Raw genomic sequence first — 19,426 nt, forward strand, 5'->3', positions numbered from 1 at the left:
ACACAGATGGTTCTGGTGAATTCCTGCCGAAAAACAACTACTTCCCTGGCTAATACGACGATGAACATTGATTTATATCCGACATACATTTAATGATAATAATAATACTTTATTTTCTTACTGACGTGCAAAAACATATATAGAATTTGTCAAAAAGTAGATAATTATTCAATAACTAAAACTAAAACTCTCCCAGGGTGTGAAATCCACCTTTCAACAGGTACTTCCTGATACATTGAATGATTCCAGTGTCACACATGATTTAATTTAGGCCGGAAGTTTATTGTACAACCTTTGCCCAGTCACAAGGGGTGACCTATATAAAAGAAAAATCCTTGGAAATGGCACATGTAAGTCATTTCGCTGTCTTGTATTGATAGTGTGAATTTGCGTATTAGTCTTAAAAGATTTTAAATTACAAAATGCAAAAACACACTTCATGGTCTGATCCCTCTGGACCTGTACGTTAAGGAGGCTGTGTTAATGGTCATGTTACGATTGCGCATGGCTGGTGTAAACCTCGAAGTAGGAATAGGTCAATTGAGGCTGAACCTATGACCAGAAGCGCTTATTGCGCAACCTCTGCTGCAGGCAACCAGTGATGCAATTGAACCCAGGTTTTGTGTTTAATAAACCCTACAAAATACAAGTGAAACAGAACACAGAGTCAGATGCCAGAAATGCAATACGCATATATGCAAACGGCTCAAAGACCAAAGAAGGCTCAGGATGTGGAGTGTACTCCAGATCAATAAGCCTAAGGATTAAGTGGGGAATGGGAAAAAAACTGAACTGGCTGATATCTCAATCGCAAAAGAAATGACCAGGAAAGGAATATCTGGCAAAAACATTACAATCTGCACTGATAGTAGACAATCCCTATTAGCTTTGAAAAGACAACGTGTTACCTCACGGGGTAGTACTAGAGTGCCACCAAGGTTTAGTCGAAGCCTTGGTAGATAATAACATTATTCTGAGGTGGGTTAAAGGGCACTACAGGAGTGAAGGTAATCGCATTGCCGACTCTTTAGCCAAGGAAGAGGCTGGACTAAGAATTTTAGGACTTGACGACTTCGATAATTGCGGAACTAGCCAAATGTCACACATATGCTCAGTCCCTAAAGAGATGGGATGGACTCAAAGGAAGCAATTTCGCCAGGATCATCCTGGGCGACCCTGAGAAGCTGGCGCCGAAGAAATATCTGGCGATGACCAGAAAAATCTACGCTTAACAATAGGAATTCTGACTGGCTACCATCAACTAAGGAAACGCCACCATAATATGGGGCTAGTAGAAACACCTCTATGCAGGATATGTGAACAGGAAGATGAAACTGTCCTATGCGAGTGTTCGGAGTTATCGTTAATAAGAGAGTGTGTGTTTGGCGGGTATTGGACTACACCTGCCGATATAAAGGAGACTTCTTCTAGTGACCTGTCCGCCTTCTTGGAAAGGACAGGATGGACGATGACCTAGGAGGACAACTCCTCGGGAGGATGTACAATGGGTCACATGTGGCTTAAGTGCTGTGGGCCTATACTCACCCTCCCTACCCTACAGATACAGAGATAAAAAACACACTTCAAATATATACAAGCACGGCAAGGTTAAGATTTGATGAGTTTAAAAAACATCTTTACAACTAGAGGTATGAGAGACACCAGCGATACAACGTATCATTTTTTGTGTGATATAAACATCATTAAAACAAGTGGATGGCCCTCAAAAACATATTCCTCGCCTTAGTCGTGATTCGTTATGTGTATAACATAACATTATCAGCTGTTTCTCCGTCAGAACTGATCTCATATTTCTGAAATGATAGAGTGAAGTTTCAAAATTACTGACTAACAGTGCCTCCTGCAGTCAAGACACTCATCGATTATAGTACCAGAAACTAACAGCAGTCTGGTTTGTTGTGTGTCCTGACAGTTCGAAGTCGTCGATTTTCTCCCAATAGGACTCTACTGTGTTGCCATGGCCTGGTTGTAGAGAGTTGCAGGGAATCACACCAGCTGCGGACCACCATACAGTAACCATGGTCATTTATTGGTGAGTATTCGCTTTTGGAAAGTACCTGGGTGGCTCACCACTGTCCTGGACGTCTCCTGTTGTCGTAGATCTGATCTAAAAACTGATCGTTTTGGTTGTGCCAGAGCAAAAAAGGACAGACATGGATACGTGCCAATTTTTGTTCGTTCGAGCTTCTTGATCTTCTCAATATATTTTAAAACATCAAAAACAGCATGGGATCTGACACCAAGTTCTTCCGCCTTTCCACGCGCCGTTATTGATGGGTCAGTCTCCACCAGGGTTCTAAAATTCTCGTGCTGGATAACTGTAGGTTGACCTCTTCAGAGCTCATCTTCAGGGCTGAAATCTCCAGAAGTAAATTTCGCCAACCAACATATACCCAACGCTTTAAACAAATATTATATCAATAGCATTAAGGACATAATTGAAAATATTGACAAAGGTATACCAAAATACCCTGTCACAACTCGGAATTATAACTCTCAATTGGAAGAATTTAGGATGGTTGATTACATGGAGAATATTATTTTTTCAATGCCCAATAAAAGTGGTACCGACGACTTAAATATGTTGTTCATTAAATATTGTTTTGATGATATTGCAGAACCGTTGCTCAACCTTGTTAATAGCAATAATAATTTCACTGCCAAAGGTATCTAATTCTAATAAAGCTTCCGATGTAAGACCAATAAATATGCTGAGCTCGACTGAAAAAATCTTAGAAAAGGTAGTGTATGAACAATTGGTAAGATATGTTGAAGATAACAACATAGTTAATAGTGTTCAATCTGGTTTTCGAAGCAAGCATAGTTGTGAAACAGCATTTCAATGTGTTTTAGATGATTGGAAAAAAGTATGGGAGGAAATAAACTAGTAGGTGCAGTATTCCTTGATCTACAGAGGGCTTTCGAGACTGTGGATAGAAATAGATTAGTGCTAAAGATGGAAAGTATCGGTATTGTGGGTAGAGCATTGAAATTGTTTGCAAATTATCTGGATAATAGAAAACAAAAGTTGATTCTGAATAACATAGAATCCGACGAAATAGAAAATAAATTTGGGGTGCCACAAGGTAGTATTCTAGGCCCTTTACTCTTCCTTATTTATATAGATGATATAGTAAGAGAAGCTGGAATGTGTGAAATCCACTTATTTGCAGATGACGCCCTCATCTATTTTTCTTCCACAGACCATGGAATTTTGACGGAAACGATAAACTCTACAATAAATTGTATTCATAAATGGTGTTGCAGTAATTTACCTGAAATAAATGAAAATAAAACGAAATGTATGCTCATTGCAAGAGAAAACCGGATTAAAACACTGCCATGCCAGAATTTTTAAATCAAACTATGCGGGAAACCAATCGAACAAGTGAAAAAATCAAATACTTGGGTATTATAGTTGACTATGGATTAACTTAAAGAACATGCAAACTATATATTAAAAACTATTTCTTTTAAAGTAAACTTTTTATTCAGAAGTTCAAGATACCTTAATGCATGGACAAAAAAACGGTGATATACAATAGTATTATACTTTCCCATTTGAACTATTGCTCCACTATTTTATACCTACTGAACCAAAACCAAATTGACAGGTTCCAAAAACTACAAAACCGATCGATGCGTATCATTTTGTTATGTAGCAGACGCACTCCCTTAAAAACCATATTGGACAGTTCATGGTTAATAATTGAAGATTATCTGTTATACCAGATATTTATTTTCATTTTTAAAATCAAAACAGGACGGGCACCTAAACACTTAATTGATAAAATAAGTTACAATTTTAAACTGCACCAATACCTAACCAGATCAAGAAATTGCTTTCACTTACCTCTAGTAAGGATAAAGACTTCTCAAAATTCTGTTTTTATTAAAGGACTCAATGATTTAACCCCAGAATTAAAGGATATAGATTCTATTGACCTTTTTAAAAAGTTATTGAAAAAATATATGATGGAAAAACGTAATGACACTTGGCGTTTATTATATAAACACACAGTATCTATATTTGGTGTGAGACGTAAACTTCCAGTTTAGAAACTTTTTATATATATTTTAGTTTTTCTATATGACGATATTAATTTTATTTTTTATGTATTCGCAAGATTTTATGCTAATATATTTGAGACGAGATGTATATATGTGTGAGTATATATTTTCATTTCTCTTTCCATTATGATTTCCTACCACGTAGTAACGGCTACATCCATCAATTTATTTAATAAATATAGTATTTGTATGCTGTTTTTTTCTATTTATCATTGTATAGGAGCTGCACCTATATTGCAATGTATTTTTTATTGCACATATCGTTATTTTTCAAACTAGAAATTTTCATTTTCAATTTCGAACTATATCTACATTTTGAGTTTTTATAATTATTTTCAATTTCTATAATGTCAGTAATATATAATTATATAATATTGTATATTAGGGTTACCTTTTTCAGTAAATATATTCTTCTTCTCAATAAACTGAAGAGAGGCAAAAATTTTGAATTTGGATTAAATGAATACCATCAATGCATATAAAACGAAATTCTCTATCGATCAGAATATACCACATTACAATAAAATTGACAAAACTTCTGAAAGAACCTATGTTGGAAAACGAACATCCACAACAAAAACTGGTAAGATTCTGGTCTGGTAATATTGATACACCCTGTAGTTGTAAGCACTGGTACACCCTGTATAAACAGATTCGCAATTTATTGGCCGGTTCTAATGAAAGAAACGGAGCTTTCATCATTTATGTGATGGTGATTACCAAGTGTAGGCAACGAAAGAAGTTATATTTGTAATAATTTCAACAAGTAGTAGCTTCATTAGCTCGGTTGATGAAGAATATCCATTGAGTCTCGTAAATCGTTATGTTTATTCTTTCGTGAAGTACAATTTCCTATAGGACACTATTTTCGTGTTGCCTTGCTCTATTTCTGGAAACTATTTATAGACACTGATTGCTTATATTTCACAAAACAAGACACTGTCGTAGAAACAGGTTAGGAAGGAATTATCGCGCAGGGTAGTTGAGGTATGATAATACAACGATTTCCTCGTAAAGCGTGACTGACATAAAATAATATGTACAGAGTGGCACGAGAAAAAACGATTAATATTACAAAAGTGCTGTATCTGTTCAAAATATTTTTTATCAACCCAACTTTAAAACTGACGAAATTCAATACAATCTTTGAGCCCCTATTTTCCCCCTTGGGGGTGGAAATTCTTTGTTCCCTTTCTTGATGCTTATTTACGCTATACAAAGAACCTACCTGCATATTTCAAGATTTTAGGTTTAGTAGCTGTACGTTAATACAAGAGCGAACAGGTCGTCATTTATATTTTTACTTCAAAAATACAATAATTAAAAAATATGCCAACTGCACTAAGTAATGAATAGCTTCGAACATCGAATTATGTTAAATTCGCAAAACTAACACAACCGACGTCTACCTCATGCGTCTGCTAGCGTTCGGGTTGCGTTTTCGGCGATGGCGCTTCATTGCTTAGACTGCCCCTCTTCCACCGCGCATCGTCCCCCGGCGTCTTACAGTAGACGCGGCGCGTAATGGCTTACTGCGTTGCGTTAAGTTAATCTTATCGTGATAACTTTTAAACGATTCGACCAAATCACTTAGTACAAAAGATTAAGTTTATCTATATTAAATACTCAAAACGACAATTGTATCAATTTTTATAAGAATTTGACAGATATTCTGAAATATACATTTCAATTTAATTGTATTTATGGCTCAGAATTTTGCATATAGTGGTTACCACTTTATAAGAGGTATATATATATGTTATCGCGGACTTTTAATTAGAACTATTTGATATAAACAATCTTACGGTATAGCTTTGAGAACTCACATCTCAGCACTCGAAACTACCCAAAAATATACCGAAAACCTAAAAAATACTCAACACAAGAACTTTTCAAAATTTCCAAAATGCTAGATATACGTCAACTTTATTTCCTAAAGAAAATATGAATTCCTACCGATAGAACACCACCACAAAACCAGGTATAGAAACGCAAATAATTATTTCATCATGAAACCTGAAAAGAATATTATGCAGAGAGCGTACAAAAACTGAAGCAAATAACGCCAAAGATCACATCTGTTTGAAAAAAAAAATCTGTTTTTCCGTTAACCACCCCTACGAACTCTTGTATCAAGAGTTATCCGTAAAACTGATAATTCCTTGATTACTGATTGGTATGTCAAACCTACTAATTCAGGAAGATATATCAATTACTATTCCTTTCATAAAAAATCAGTTAAAATTAATTCAATACTTCGTTTGAAAAAAAGAATAGAAAAATTAGTACACCCTTCCCTTGAGCAAAAAAAATTCAGACTTCTTAGAGACATATTGATCAAATATTCTTATCCCAGAAAAGTCCTATAGACTTATTGTTCATACGGATATTTTATATTCTTTGTATGTACTATGTTATCATTATTAACTTTACATTCAATTGCACCTCCCAATCTAATTCCCTCCGCACAGACTTGATCTTCTGTAGAGTTGCTCCTTTTCCCGCTTTTCTGCTGCACTGTGTCAATAATGTTAAACAAGAAGAGAACAAATTATTATTATTATTATTATTATTATTATTATTATTATTATTATCTCCATGTAACTCCAACGGTGTAAGCAGCGCAAGCCTAGATAGCTCTCAGGGAGCAAGAATTGTTCCGACTTACTTGATACTTATCGTTATATCATGACCAAAATTACACAAAACATTTGAAAATTGTAGCTGTAATCATGTAAAGTTTCATTTAAATCCGTTCAGTCGTTTAGGCGTGAAAGAGCCACAAACATACATCCATCCTCACAAAATTTCACATTTATAATGTCAGTATAGAATAATGTTTGAGGAAAACTGAGTTATTATACTTTTTCAGAAGTTTATCTCACACAGCAACTTACTACACACATTTATTGATTTGACTGTTGACTCTTCCACAAAATATATCTGAATAAATATGGTAGTATTTGATGAAAGACGGGATTTTGAAGTAGTCACCATCTTGTTATTGGGGCGTCAGTCTGTCGTAGTAAAATAGAGATAAGCAGTTGTGTCTTGTGTTTGAAGTAAGCCGCCTCGTGTCTAGGACTCCTTTCACGATCTGTAAGTTTTGGATGAAACGACTAGCGGCAGTGACTGGGGCTCACTTTTGTCGTTTGCTCAAACCAGTCATTGAGCTAAGCTACCAGTAGGTACATAAAAACTACACTCCTCACTGAGTACAGGTCCGATTCAGTGAGAGTGTGATATATTACATCACTAACATAATAAACATTCATTCAGTTAACTGTTTTTTTTTCAACCATTCAATTATACGGATCTGACGGAAATACGGATCTGTCTTTTTTATTACAGATATTGATGATAATATTTTTATAGCGTTTCATTTGAAATGACCACCATCATCAGTGACGACAATCAAACAGAAAAACTATTTATTTTATCATGAATTTTGGGAAAAATTAAACCAATACGGAAAATCAAAGCTACATGGCAATCTAAATGGAATGCTCGAATTGACGACCTCTTGTTGAATGCACATTAGTTGTCGGTCCAGACAATTTCTTTGGAAATTTTATAGCATAATAGGGGCAATACTAATACATGTATCTCTAATTTTTTGTTTGAGATGGTCGATATATGTACTTGGTGTTGAAAAAACTTTATCCTTTATGTGTCCCCAGGCAATAAAATCTAATCTTTTTCTACCTTTTTTCCATTTATTCGTTTTCGTATTTGTTACGGTTTAGAATATAGCAATATTACCACATTATAAAAGAAACGACCTGTATACTCGAATTTGAACAACCCTGTATGTACCCAAGTAGTGTATCAAACCGTTTTGATGAATGCTTCTACAAAATCCATTCCCACATATTCCTTTCACAATTTTTTCTACTACCAACCTCTATTACCAACCTCTTTGAAACGTGAGAAAGAGACTTCATTAAAAAAATATGTTACCTCCTCAAGTTGATGAAAGCCACCAGTGACAAGCTCTTCTCGGTTGTTTTGACCTTTAGACTATAAATAGGTGTATATTCCCGGAAAACTGCGCAATAGAAACACCGTATTTCGCTGTGGAAATTCGTCTTCAATCGAAACCGGTGTGTGGGAGAGTCATTTGAAATGTATCAAGACGACTGTCATTTATCATGAAATTCACTACTTTCTTCATAATTTCCATGATCAGCTTGTTTACTGTGATTCATTCTCAACAGCTCAATGGTCACCACAAGCTCAGCTGGTGATTAAGGTAGAGGTAGATTCAAAGTTAGCGCGCCTATTTGATCCTCTGCTGCAACCCGCGAGGTTTTATTATGACACACCAATGTACACTGCATCAAATGAATCCAGCCTCCGATGAAGCCAATTTGTTCATTTGGTGAGTGATTAGATCACATGGCGAGGGAGAAATTCTGCAAATACTATCTTCTTACGGCGATTCGGCGACAGTAAGTAGGCCTGTTAGACAACATAAGTCATACTTGCTGTAACCTAATCATTTTTTGGTGACATACTTTTGAGTATTTAGTGTTTGAGAACATTGGTTTTTAAGACCGCAATCACGATTAGAAAGAACAAAATTGGGGCTAGCACGCCATAGTTGAATATAACGTTTCGTTTGCTAATGCGGCAGACATTTTCAGTGGAATATGCGAGGACGACGATAGTATTTCGAAGTATTGACAACGATTGATTGGGGAGCTGGCTGATCAAGTTTTTATTCATTTTTGGGGGTTGTGTTAGTGATTTTCAATATACATTTACGTATAAGGTGAGGCCCTGCTATAGGATTGTGCCTCTTCAACAACCACTTGTTTTATTTATAAGCTGTCATTCAGTATCTCGTAAAAATTCAAAATGAGTGATAACGATAAAAAAATTCGTGCTACCGCACCAGATATTACCGAGAAAGCAAATATTGCCAAAAATAAAATCAAGAGAAAAATACGAATATAATTTCAAAGACAAGAAAAACATAACTCTGTTTTTTGAAAACGTTCTTCTCGTTTATTTCGAATATTTAGCAAAAACTTTTAACAAAAATGAACCCTAATAAAACAATTTCTCGAAAATATTGCCACCAATTTTGAAATAATGTAATTAAGTTCTGACTGATTGAGTTTATTATCCAAAGCCATGATCTTACACAAATATATTGTACCATTCCTTTCTACGGTCAGTCGTAGAAAAAGTATAGTACGCACCTCAAGGATAAGGCTGAGGCGTCGTGCTACCAATTTTCACTCGTCCGTAATTGGCTTCTTATCCTACTCGGTACGTAATATACTATTACACTAGTTTACAGCCAGTTTACGACTGTGATACCTAAGATTTTTGAGTTATGATTTTTTTCACAAAAATTTAACGAACACGACATTCCAAATTTGCTTTTCCCCTACATTGAGGAAATTGTTTAAAATCTGGCAACACAGCGGCTCTGCCCAGTATTCGAATCTGCTTCCGTTGTATATGAGAATTGTAACGCCGCTTCTCGAACTTCCGATACTCGAAGTTTCCAGAAAATACCATTAATAAGTTATAATACGTATAAGTGGCAAATACGTGGTGACCTAAAAGTCATAGGACTATTACTAGGTCTTCAGGGCGGATTTACGAAGTTTTGCTGTTTTCCTTGCCTTTGGAACAGTAGGGCAACACAGAACCATTATCACGTAAAAGAATGGCCTCCGAGAGATAAATATATTCCAGGTCAAGCTAATGTGAAGAACATACCTCTTGTTGATCCCAAAAACGTTTTGTTACCTCTTTTACACATTAAACTGGGGTTAATAAAAAATTTTGTAAAAGCATTAGACAAAGAAGGTGATGCGTTTGAATATCTCAAACACGTTCTTCCGGATATTACTGGAGTTTTTTCCAACACCAAATCGTTATTTTTAACACCTCGACACGTGTTTCGATCACCAAGTGATCATCTTCAAAGAGGAAAATTATCTGGTTTACCTGTATGGGATATCTAAATAGCATAAATAGGGTTAGCTTCGCGTTAGTTTCCAGTTTTAATCTTCCTCTTTGAAGATGATCACTTGGTGATCGAAATACGTGTCGAGGTGTTAAAAATAACGATTTGGTGTTGGATATTACTCCAGTAATATCCATTACTACACCAAAGGTTCCAAACAGTGCATCATAAGTACGTTCTTACAAAATTAAGTGATGCAAAACTCAAGGAAAGTGTATTTGTTGGACCACAAATTAGAAAACTACTAAGTGATCAACAGTTTGATCAAAAACTAAGTAATTTTGAATTAGCTGCGTGGGGTTCTTTCATAAGAATTGTTTCGGAGTTTTGATGGAACAAGAAAGTTGAAAATTGCGAAACACTTATAGAAGAACTACTTGAAAACTACTGCAGAATGGGATGTCGCATGTCTCTGAAAATCAATTTTTTGCACTCCCAATTGAATTTTTTTCCAGAAAATTTTAGTGCTGTCAGTGACCAACAAGGCGAAAGGTACCACCAAGACATACTGACAATGGAGCAACGTTACCAAGGCAGATGAGATGCAGCAATGATGGGGGATTATTGTTGGTTCCTTATGAGGTAAAACGATGAAACATATAAACGAAAGTCAACATTTGTAAAAAGGGTATGCACAAAAGACTTCACTTGAATCTTGAATGTTTTTTCATGTATATTGTAAATAAAGGCTGTTACCCTCAAAATATATTGTTTTTTTTTGTTTTGATCTTACATTTTCCTGTAATATATGAAAATGTTTGTATAAAATGAAAATAACTAACTCAAAATCCTTACGTTCTCAAACTCATTAAATGAACATGCAATAAATTAATAAACAATTTTCACATCAGAAAACATATTTAAAGAAGGGGAAGACTTTAATTCCTTGTAATTACCATTTACAACTTGTCTGTTAAGCATGTCACTTTGTGTCATATAGTCTTCTCTGTGAATAATTATCAAAATGTAAGTCAATATTACACGTCACTTCCTTTTGAAATATCTTTGCAATGTGGTTTCCTAATCTATCAACCTTTTTTCCATACGCATACAGGAAGCACAAACGATTAAATTAGTTCTTCGCAACATAGTTTTATTATAACGCTCTCTGTTATATATATTAATGATTTTAATATCAATGTTTGTTCACAAGAATGATTTGAAGTTTTAATAACTTCTAATTATTATATGCGAGCGCTTTCGATAGCATCTTCATGGCTCTACTCAAACTGAACGTTTTATCTTCTTGTTTGTTCTTTTAAACGGTTAGAACGCCTCAGTGCAGGTATTTGTCCTCTCCTTTCATCCGGATGTCTCTTTAAATTTGCATGCACTTGGCTTATATCCTTTGTGTTAGTATATTGAATGTTAGGACTGCACAATACAAATACACATTCCTAGAAACAATGAACTTGGAGAAATATCAACACAGAGAATATTACCTGATGTAACCCAAGTACAGGCAAATGTAAAGAGACATCCGGATGAAAGGAGAGGACAAATAACTGCACTAAGGCTTTCTAACCGTATGAAAGAACAAACAAGAAGATAAACCGATCAGTTTGAGTAGAGCGATGAAGATCTTAGAAAGAACTAGCATATGATAATTAGAAGTTATTAAAGCTTCAAATCCTTTTTGTGAACAAATGTTTATATTAAAATACTGAAAATGAAGGAAAACTAGTTGCATCAATCAAAATTATATTAATGAATAGGAAATGTGTTTAAAGATATTCACGTTTTTGCTAAACTCTAGTAGTTCGCTTAAATAAATATATTACACAATTTCGCGTAGTTCAGTTTTGTATAAACTTGCAAAGTTACCTTTGAAGAAATCAAAGGATGTGATATCTGGTGAACGTAGTGACCGTGATAGTTTTTTACCTTCCATTATTTAAAGTAACGTCAAAATCTTACTTCTTCTTACTTCAAAAGAGATACACCCACTGATATTTCAACCTCAGGTTAAAACCCCAGAAGTACTCAATGTTAGCAAATACAGAGTTGTGAAGAAAATAAATGAGTTACTTCTGAGTATACAAATGTTGAAATGGCAAAGTAGACTACTTTGCGTCAACCTGTACTTTACGAGTACATATTTTCGTAAAATAAACATTTTAAACTGAAAAGTGAAAACTAGTATACCGTAGTAATGTTCTAGTCATAAAAATGATATTAAAAAATGCTCATTAAAAGGTAAGATCTTCTATTCGTCATCATCATCATCATATTTTTTATTTCATCTAGAGGTTATTACTTAACGTAGTATAATATCTTCTAAAAAAACAAATAATTATCTCACCCTGTTGATCTACTCACGCCAATACTTATTAAATAGTATACTGTGATGATGAGTTCCTAAAATAATTTATTATCCGTGAATATTCAATTTTACGTAACTTTATAACCATATAGGTATAGACATAATAAAACTAGGATATAAAGATTTAAGTACCAATAAAAACCAAATAGATCCCCTCCGTGTTTGCATTTTGAAATCATTTCAAAGTGTAAACTGCTGATATTCTTTGATATAAAATTTTAATGAATATAGAGAATGAAAATTGCTATTTATTCCAGGCATCGCTGAGAGACTAGTGGGAGTTGAACAAGTATATGATTTTCAGATATTTTAGGAGTTAGGGGTTAGGAATAATTCTGGGGGGGAGGCAATTATTGTAGCGATTCAGGTATGACGTAGAGGTGGCAAGTTAGTTAAAAATAATAGAGAAAAAACATCATTTAAATTCGAGAAATCAGGAGTACTTATATAAATTAAATTGTGGAATTTGTTTTAAGATATATATGTGTCAAACTGGCAGAACATTTAGGAATCGCATCCAAGAACATCATAGGTGCTATGTAAATGAGAAAACAAGTTCAACGTATTCAAATCATCTTTTGGAAGAAAATCATATCTTTAACGGAGGTTTTGAAATTTTACACATACCTAAATTATTTGGAAGCAGTGGGAATTAATAAACTTAAACATTCAAACATTTTACCTAATGACTAATTGCATTTGAATAGATCACCATTATTGAACTTGTTTTCTTGGAAATAGACATGTATTATTGATATAACATGTTCTAGGTGATCATATCTTAAGGATGTACCTTAAGTATATAAAAGTATATGTAGTGATGCTACCCACCAAATAAACGAAAAACGAATACAAAGTAAGATATTTATTGTACAACAATATACTTACAAAAATTTAACTTTTTATGTAACCTAAACAGCATCGCAGCACAAATCTGTTATTCGGCGTCACCTAAAAACTTCCTTTTATATGATTTTCTTGCAAAGGCTTGAAAAGGACGGTCCCTTTGAAGACTCCAGCAGTAATCCGCCATCATGTGAGTGTCCCATCTCCCCTGGTACCTCATCGTTTTGATATCTTGGTGGAAGCGTTCCCCCTCTTCCTCACTAAGGTCACCAAGATTTTCTGGGAAACGGTCTAAGTGGCTGTGGAGGTAATGAATTTTAATACTCATATGACAACCGTGTTTGTTAAAATTGTTGAGCATTTCCTCCACTAAATCCCGGTAATTTTTCGATTTATTGTTTCCAAGAAAATTTTCCACAACTTTCACAAAAGAGCACCATGCATTACACTCAATTTCAGTCATCGATTCTGTCGAATGCGAATCTTTTATAAGTTGTCGTATCTGAGGCCCATCAAATATTCCGGCTTTTAATGTTTCTTTGCTGAGTGCAGGGAATTTGCTGGTCAAGTATTTAAAACAAGGACGATTCTGGTTTAGGGCCTTTACATATTGTTTCATCAGCCCTAGTTTAATATGTAACGGAGGTAATATTAATTTCTCTCGATCGACCAATGCTTCGTTAACTACGTTAGCTTCTTGAACTAAAGCATTTTCTTCCACTCCAGTGTTGGTCCTTAGCCCTGCTATCCCAAAGACACAGGAAACAAGGATATTTTGTATAGCCACCTTGTTGTCCCAGGAGAAAGTTCATCATCTTAAAATCAACACAGATGTTGGTCATACTTGATGTTTTTTAGCACCAGCGATATTGTTTTATATTCTTCTTTCAGTTTTGTAGAATGCCCAATTGGTATACTTCTATATTTGTTGCCATTATGTAGAAGGACACACTTTAAACTTCGTTTGGAACTGTCGATAAAAAGTCGCCAGTGATTTGGTGTATACTATACACTCATTTTTTCTAACAGTCCTTTAATATTGTTACAAACAACCATATCATCTTGCTGAAAAAAAAAGGCAAAAGATATTTTCCTCTATTACGGTAGTAATAGAGAAAAAAAAGAAATTTCTTTTCCTTTAGTCTGGAGGCAAGCAACTCGGAAGAATCCTTTGGAAGGTTCAAATTTCTAATAAGATCGCTTAGCTCTTCCTGAGTAAAGCGCTCAGGACGTGTTGAATCCCCTTCAAAATCACTGTCGTCTTCCTTAACTCTATTAGTCTGTAATTCGTCAGATAACGTTTCGACATTATCCTCTGGTAACGTAGGTAGGCTGCTAAATATTGGAATGGGTATCTGCTCAAGCTGATATGGAATTGGTCTTATTGCGCTGAATCCAGGTTAGGATATCTCCACGTATGTCGATTGTTACGATTAACGCCCTTTATATTCACAAGACAGAAATAGCAATCGTCAAAATGAATTTTTGGTTCCCTCCATACCATTGGAACACCAAACTTTAAACATTTTCATTGTCCTTTCGTCCACTGTCGCAAGTTTTCAAGACAAGTTTTGCACACTACATGTGGAGCCCAGGATTTATCTTGATCTTATAAATGAACACCAAAATAGGCTTGATATGCCTTTTTTATAAAATCACAAACTGGTTTTCTATTTTCCTTTACAATGTACTCGTCACATATGTAGCAAAAAACGTTCGGGTTATTCGCACAACAACGCCTGCTTGTAGAAGCCATGGATTTCAGTTGTCACAAACAAACTCTTGCAACGAAACTCAAGTTCAGACAAAATTTTACAATGGAATGCAGTCGACTTTATAGGCCATTTCCGAGAAAATACTATTTACTTATCGGACAAGAGATAAGAAGCAATTAGCGCTAATTTCATGTAATGAGCATTTCCAATAAGTACACTTAAATTAGAAGTTATTAGTATGCATTTGTCTTAGAATTTGTTGAGTTTGTTTATAAACATATTGCAATTATAGTGGTGGAATATACAGAAATGTAAGAATATTTAAGTATTTGATGAGTATGTTATATCTCGAAAACTAGGGCTGATACAAAGAAAAGGTTTGTATTTTTGGAATCAGTACAGATGAATTAACCAAAGTCAGTTGATTTTTTTGTCGGCAGCAAGACTAATTTTGTTTTGGTGGGCTGTGTCATAGAATCAACTTTCAGTATGTCATTCACTACGAAAAAGCTACAGTGATAGCGAAATATGTGATATATTTTTTGAAAATAAAGTTTGTGGAGACAAATCATGAGTTGTAGTTTTTGAAATTACTATGGATCTTCATCAAGTAACTGCCAAATCAATCAGAAAAAAATTTCTATACACTATGTTGAACAAACCATTATTTAAAAAAACATTAACTATCTGTACCCAATGTAATTATGCTTCCCAGTGGATCTTTTCCACAGTTCTCACTTCCAAGCTCTGGATTTTCCCACAAACCAAGCTAATCATTAGGTTAGTATTGAATCAAATTGAAATTTTCAGTCAATAAACTCATCAAAATTTAGGAAACTTTGTGATTTATAACAAATTACCACCAAGCAAAAATAAATATTCTCCTTAGTACTGATGGGTATAAATAGAGGTTAATTATAGCGCAGACTTTCTCACTGAAATACTCATTTACTTGAAAAAATTGAAACGGAAAATATATTTTTCCACAGAAGTCGCTTTGTTGAATAGTTGATGAAAGTTAAAAATGTAAATTTCCGCGTTATTACACACTGATAGTTGCCGCGTGAATTTGGGCGATTTCGACGATTTTCTGGGATATTTCGAACAAAAGGTAATTTCCTATTTCGGGTAAAGGTGAACAATCTGCTCAGAAAAAAGCACATTTTTGTAAATTCCCCCAAACTCATTTCTACATCAAGTTTTCTTATAGGTATGAAGTGTTAAAAACGCTAGTCATTTATTGATAACATTCTAGTTTAATGTTAGCCAAAGCATCTTAGCAAACGAAGCAATTCCTTTCTAAAAACAAAAATGATAACCCCAAAATATTTAGAGTACCTACTTTCTATTAACTATGTTCACATTAATATGAAACAACATTCAAATATCCCAAAACGTGTTGAGAACCTCAATTTGCAATAAGTGTTGGAACAAATATTTCAGTAAGATCCGCAAACGAAAGTGATACATTTTTGATAGGTTACTAGGAAGGTATAGGAGGTATAAATATAATCGATTTTGAAATATTAACGTGACCAGAAAATCAACGACAGATTAGCAAAATGTAGACTTATGCGGCTGTGATATCCGAAAACAACACCACTCGGGAGATATCAAGAGAGCGGTGACCTATTTGGCCATTCAGCAGGATGGCAGCAGGAGCACGCATAGGAGGGTCCGCTGAAAGAAGAATGCGCTCACCTTCGCAGATGAAGCCCTGCTGGATGAGGCCCCACAGCATGTCGCTGCAGTGGTGGCAGTAGGTGGGCTTGTGGAAGGTCTTCTTGCAGAAGCTGTGGCCGTGCGCGGCGGGCGGCTGTTCCTGCGGGCCCGCCACCGACGCCATTATTTCTCCGAGCCACCGTTCACGCCAGATTTTCACCGTGAACACGCACTTGCAGCCGCTCGACGACGCATATTACATGTCTATGTGATCTCGAAACCGTACGCGTACATGTCGCTGCTGCCTTTCCGTGTCTCTGACAGCCACACTTACGTGCCTAAGGCGCATTTCTCGACCGAGTCTCCCGTACACAGCTGACCATTACTGACGAACGATGGGTGCGCAAGTGCGGGACGTCCGGACGCGAGACGTCGGTCGGTTGCGAGTGCGTCGTGGCGCGTGCTCCTCGCCCATCTGAGCCTCGGGCTACGAGCGCTATCTAGCGATCTGCGGTAGAAACAAGCTAACGACCAACTGTAAACGGGTCAACTGAAGTTGGAGAAGACAGCACCATCTAGTTAGTGGTAGTTGAAACAGTCACTGTCTGAGGATTCTTAGACAATGGCATGAAAGAGGGCGCTACCTAGTGACCGGGGGCTGAGGCTAGCGCTACCGCTGGAAACTGGATTTCAAGTGAATATTACTGGAGTTTTTTTCGAACACCAAATCGTTATTTGTCTCGATCACCAAGTGATCATCTTCAAAGAGGATTAAAGGATTAAAACTAGAAACTAATACGAGTTAATCCTATTTATGCTGTATAGGTATCCCATACAGGTAAACCATCCAGGCGTACCACCCATACAGGTATACCAACCTAAATTAATTTTACAATTTTGCCTCTTCTATTATTTTACAATATATGTTTATATAAAACAATTTTCAGCTATATAAAAATTAATTTCACAATATTGCCTATCCAAATTTATTTTTGCAATCAGTAAACCCAACAACATTTTATTTTATCTTAACAAGCTATATAGTATGCTCTTTGGTATAGGTCCATCATCGTTATTCATAATATTATTTTGTTTACTTATTTCTACACTCTCATAGGCATCTACTTGCCTGTTATTGTTAACTTGTCTAACTAATCTTAATGAACTGAAGTCTATGGAATGGTTTTCTTGCAAAATATGATGGGCGACTGCTGATTTTTCAGGTCTTCCATATTTTAAGTGTGTTATGTGTTCCTTATATCTTACTTTGATAGATCTTTTTGTCTGTCCATAATATTTTGCATCTCAGTCCTTACATTCAATTTCGTAAATTCCAGACTTTTCCGAATTCTCGACTTTGTCTTTTGGACTTTGCAAAAGGCTCTGTAGTGTATGACTTGTTTTAAAAACCACCTTCATACCTAGTTCCTTGAAAATATTTCCAAAGTTCCTCGAATATTGGTGGTTTGGAACTGAGATGTATTTATCTTGGTTCTTGTCCTTTCTGAAAGTCGAGATTTCAAGTGACTTGGAAAGAGAGCCGCCATCTACCGACCGGAAGATGAAGCAAGCAGAGAAGTGCACTAAAAATTATATTCGCGATAGAGGAAAAGAGGGCGTCATCTAGCATCGGAATATGAAACAGACGCACAGATGCATTGAAAACCGTGGTCGCGTCTGCTAAAAGCGGGATACCGTACACAGCTGACCCATTGTCTAATGGCTAACCGTTACTGACGAAATACGGGAGCGCAAGTGCGGGACGTCCGGACGCGAGACGTCGTGTTCCTGGTCAATCCGAGCCTTGAGTTCCGGCGTTATCTAGTGAACTGGGGTAATAACAAGCATGTTGCTAACTGTAATCGAGTCAACTGGAATTGGAGAACACAACGCCATCTAGTGACTAACAGTTGAGACAAGCGCACGGACGAATCGTATGACAGAAAGCGCTATCTAGCGACCGGAGGCAGAGGCTTGCGCCACCGCTGTAGTCTAGTTCAGCCACCAGCTGACTCAAAAAGAGCCGCTACCTGTCGACCGGAAATGAAGCAGGCACACGAGGACACTGAAAATTACAATCACCACATCTAGCATCGAAGAATGAAATAGACGTAGAAATGCACTGAAAACTGGTCGGTATGCTGAAAACTGAGGACCAATTGGCGGGATATTTTACACGATTTAAAAATTTTGTTGGGAAATCTGTGGGATTTCACCAATCAGATTCCAAGATGAATACTAGTCACTGATACGTATCGTTTCTTTTTTTCTGATTGATTCACTTGTTACATGATGAAGATCCGTAGTAATTTAATAAACCGCAACTCACGATTTGATCTCCACAAACTATATTTGAGGCCAGGATGGTCCAATTCAGACTGGAAAACTCACCGAACAGAAATTTCGGAACAAGTGGAGGAGCACATATTGAATATGTGCACGGACCACATGACACCGAAGTACACCTTTAACACAAACTTCACGGCCAAAATCATAAGCCGTGAAGAGTGGAAGACCATTAGTCATCCCGAAAACATGTTTGGAAAAAACACCTGGTATACAGATGGATCGAAGACCAAACATGGAACGGGTGCTGGAATATACCGAGGGATAGAAATCTAAACTACAGCTATCCGCTAGGACTATACACATCCGTCTTTCAGGCGGAAGTGTATGCTATCTTGCTGTGTGCAAGACTTATTAAAATGGGACCTCAAAGAAATGGGCGGATCAATATTTTTACAGACAGAAAGAGCACACTAGGGGCTTTGACAAACCCGAAGGTGACATCAAAACTGGTCT

At 36.0% G+C, this 19,426-nt stretch overlaps 1 protein-coding gene across 7 annotated transcripts in view; it reads right to left on the bottom strand.

Moving 5' to 3' along the window:
- Positions 1-17,048, bottom strand: part of LOC111502890 (diacylglycerol kinase theta) — a 62,081-nt gene extending 45,033 nt beyond the window's left edge. For 3 of the 7 annotated variants that reach the window (XM_023157062.2, XM_023157065.2, XM_023157060.2), the window contains exon 1: positions 16,664-17,048. In XM_023157062.2, coding sequence (XP_023012830.1) covers positions 16,664-16,808 — 145 coding nt within the window. In that variant the 5' untranslated portion in view covers positions 16,809-17,048. The remainder of the gene's footprint in view (positions 1-16,663) is intronic. The other 4 variants (XM_023157066.2, XM_023157063.2, XM_023157064.2 and 1 more) reach the window with 3 other exon arrangements.
- Positions 17,049-19,426: the final 2,378 nt, after the last annotated feature.

Source organism: Leptinotarsa decemlineata, unplaced genomic scaffold (genome assembly GCF_025532065.1).
Source record: "Leptinotarsa decemlineata unplaced genomic scaffold, Ldec_3_MD MMD2_tig00026361_RagTag_RagTag, whole genome shotgun sequence".
In the NCBI taxonomy this organism is placed as follows: domain Eukaryota; kingdom Metazoa; phylum Arthropoda; class Insecta; order Coleoptera; family Chrysomelidae; genus Leptinotarsa; species Leptinotarsa decemlineata.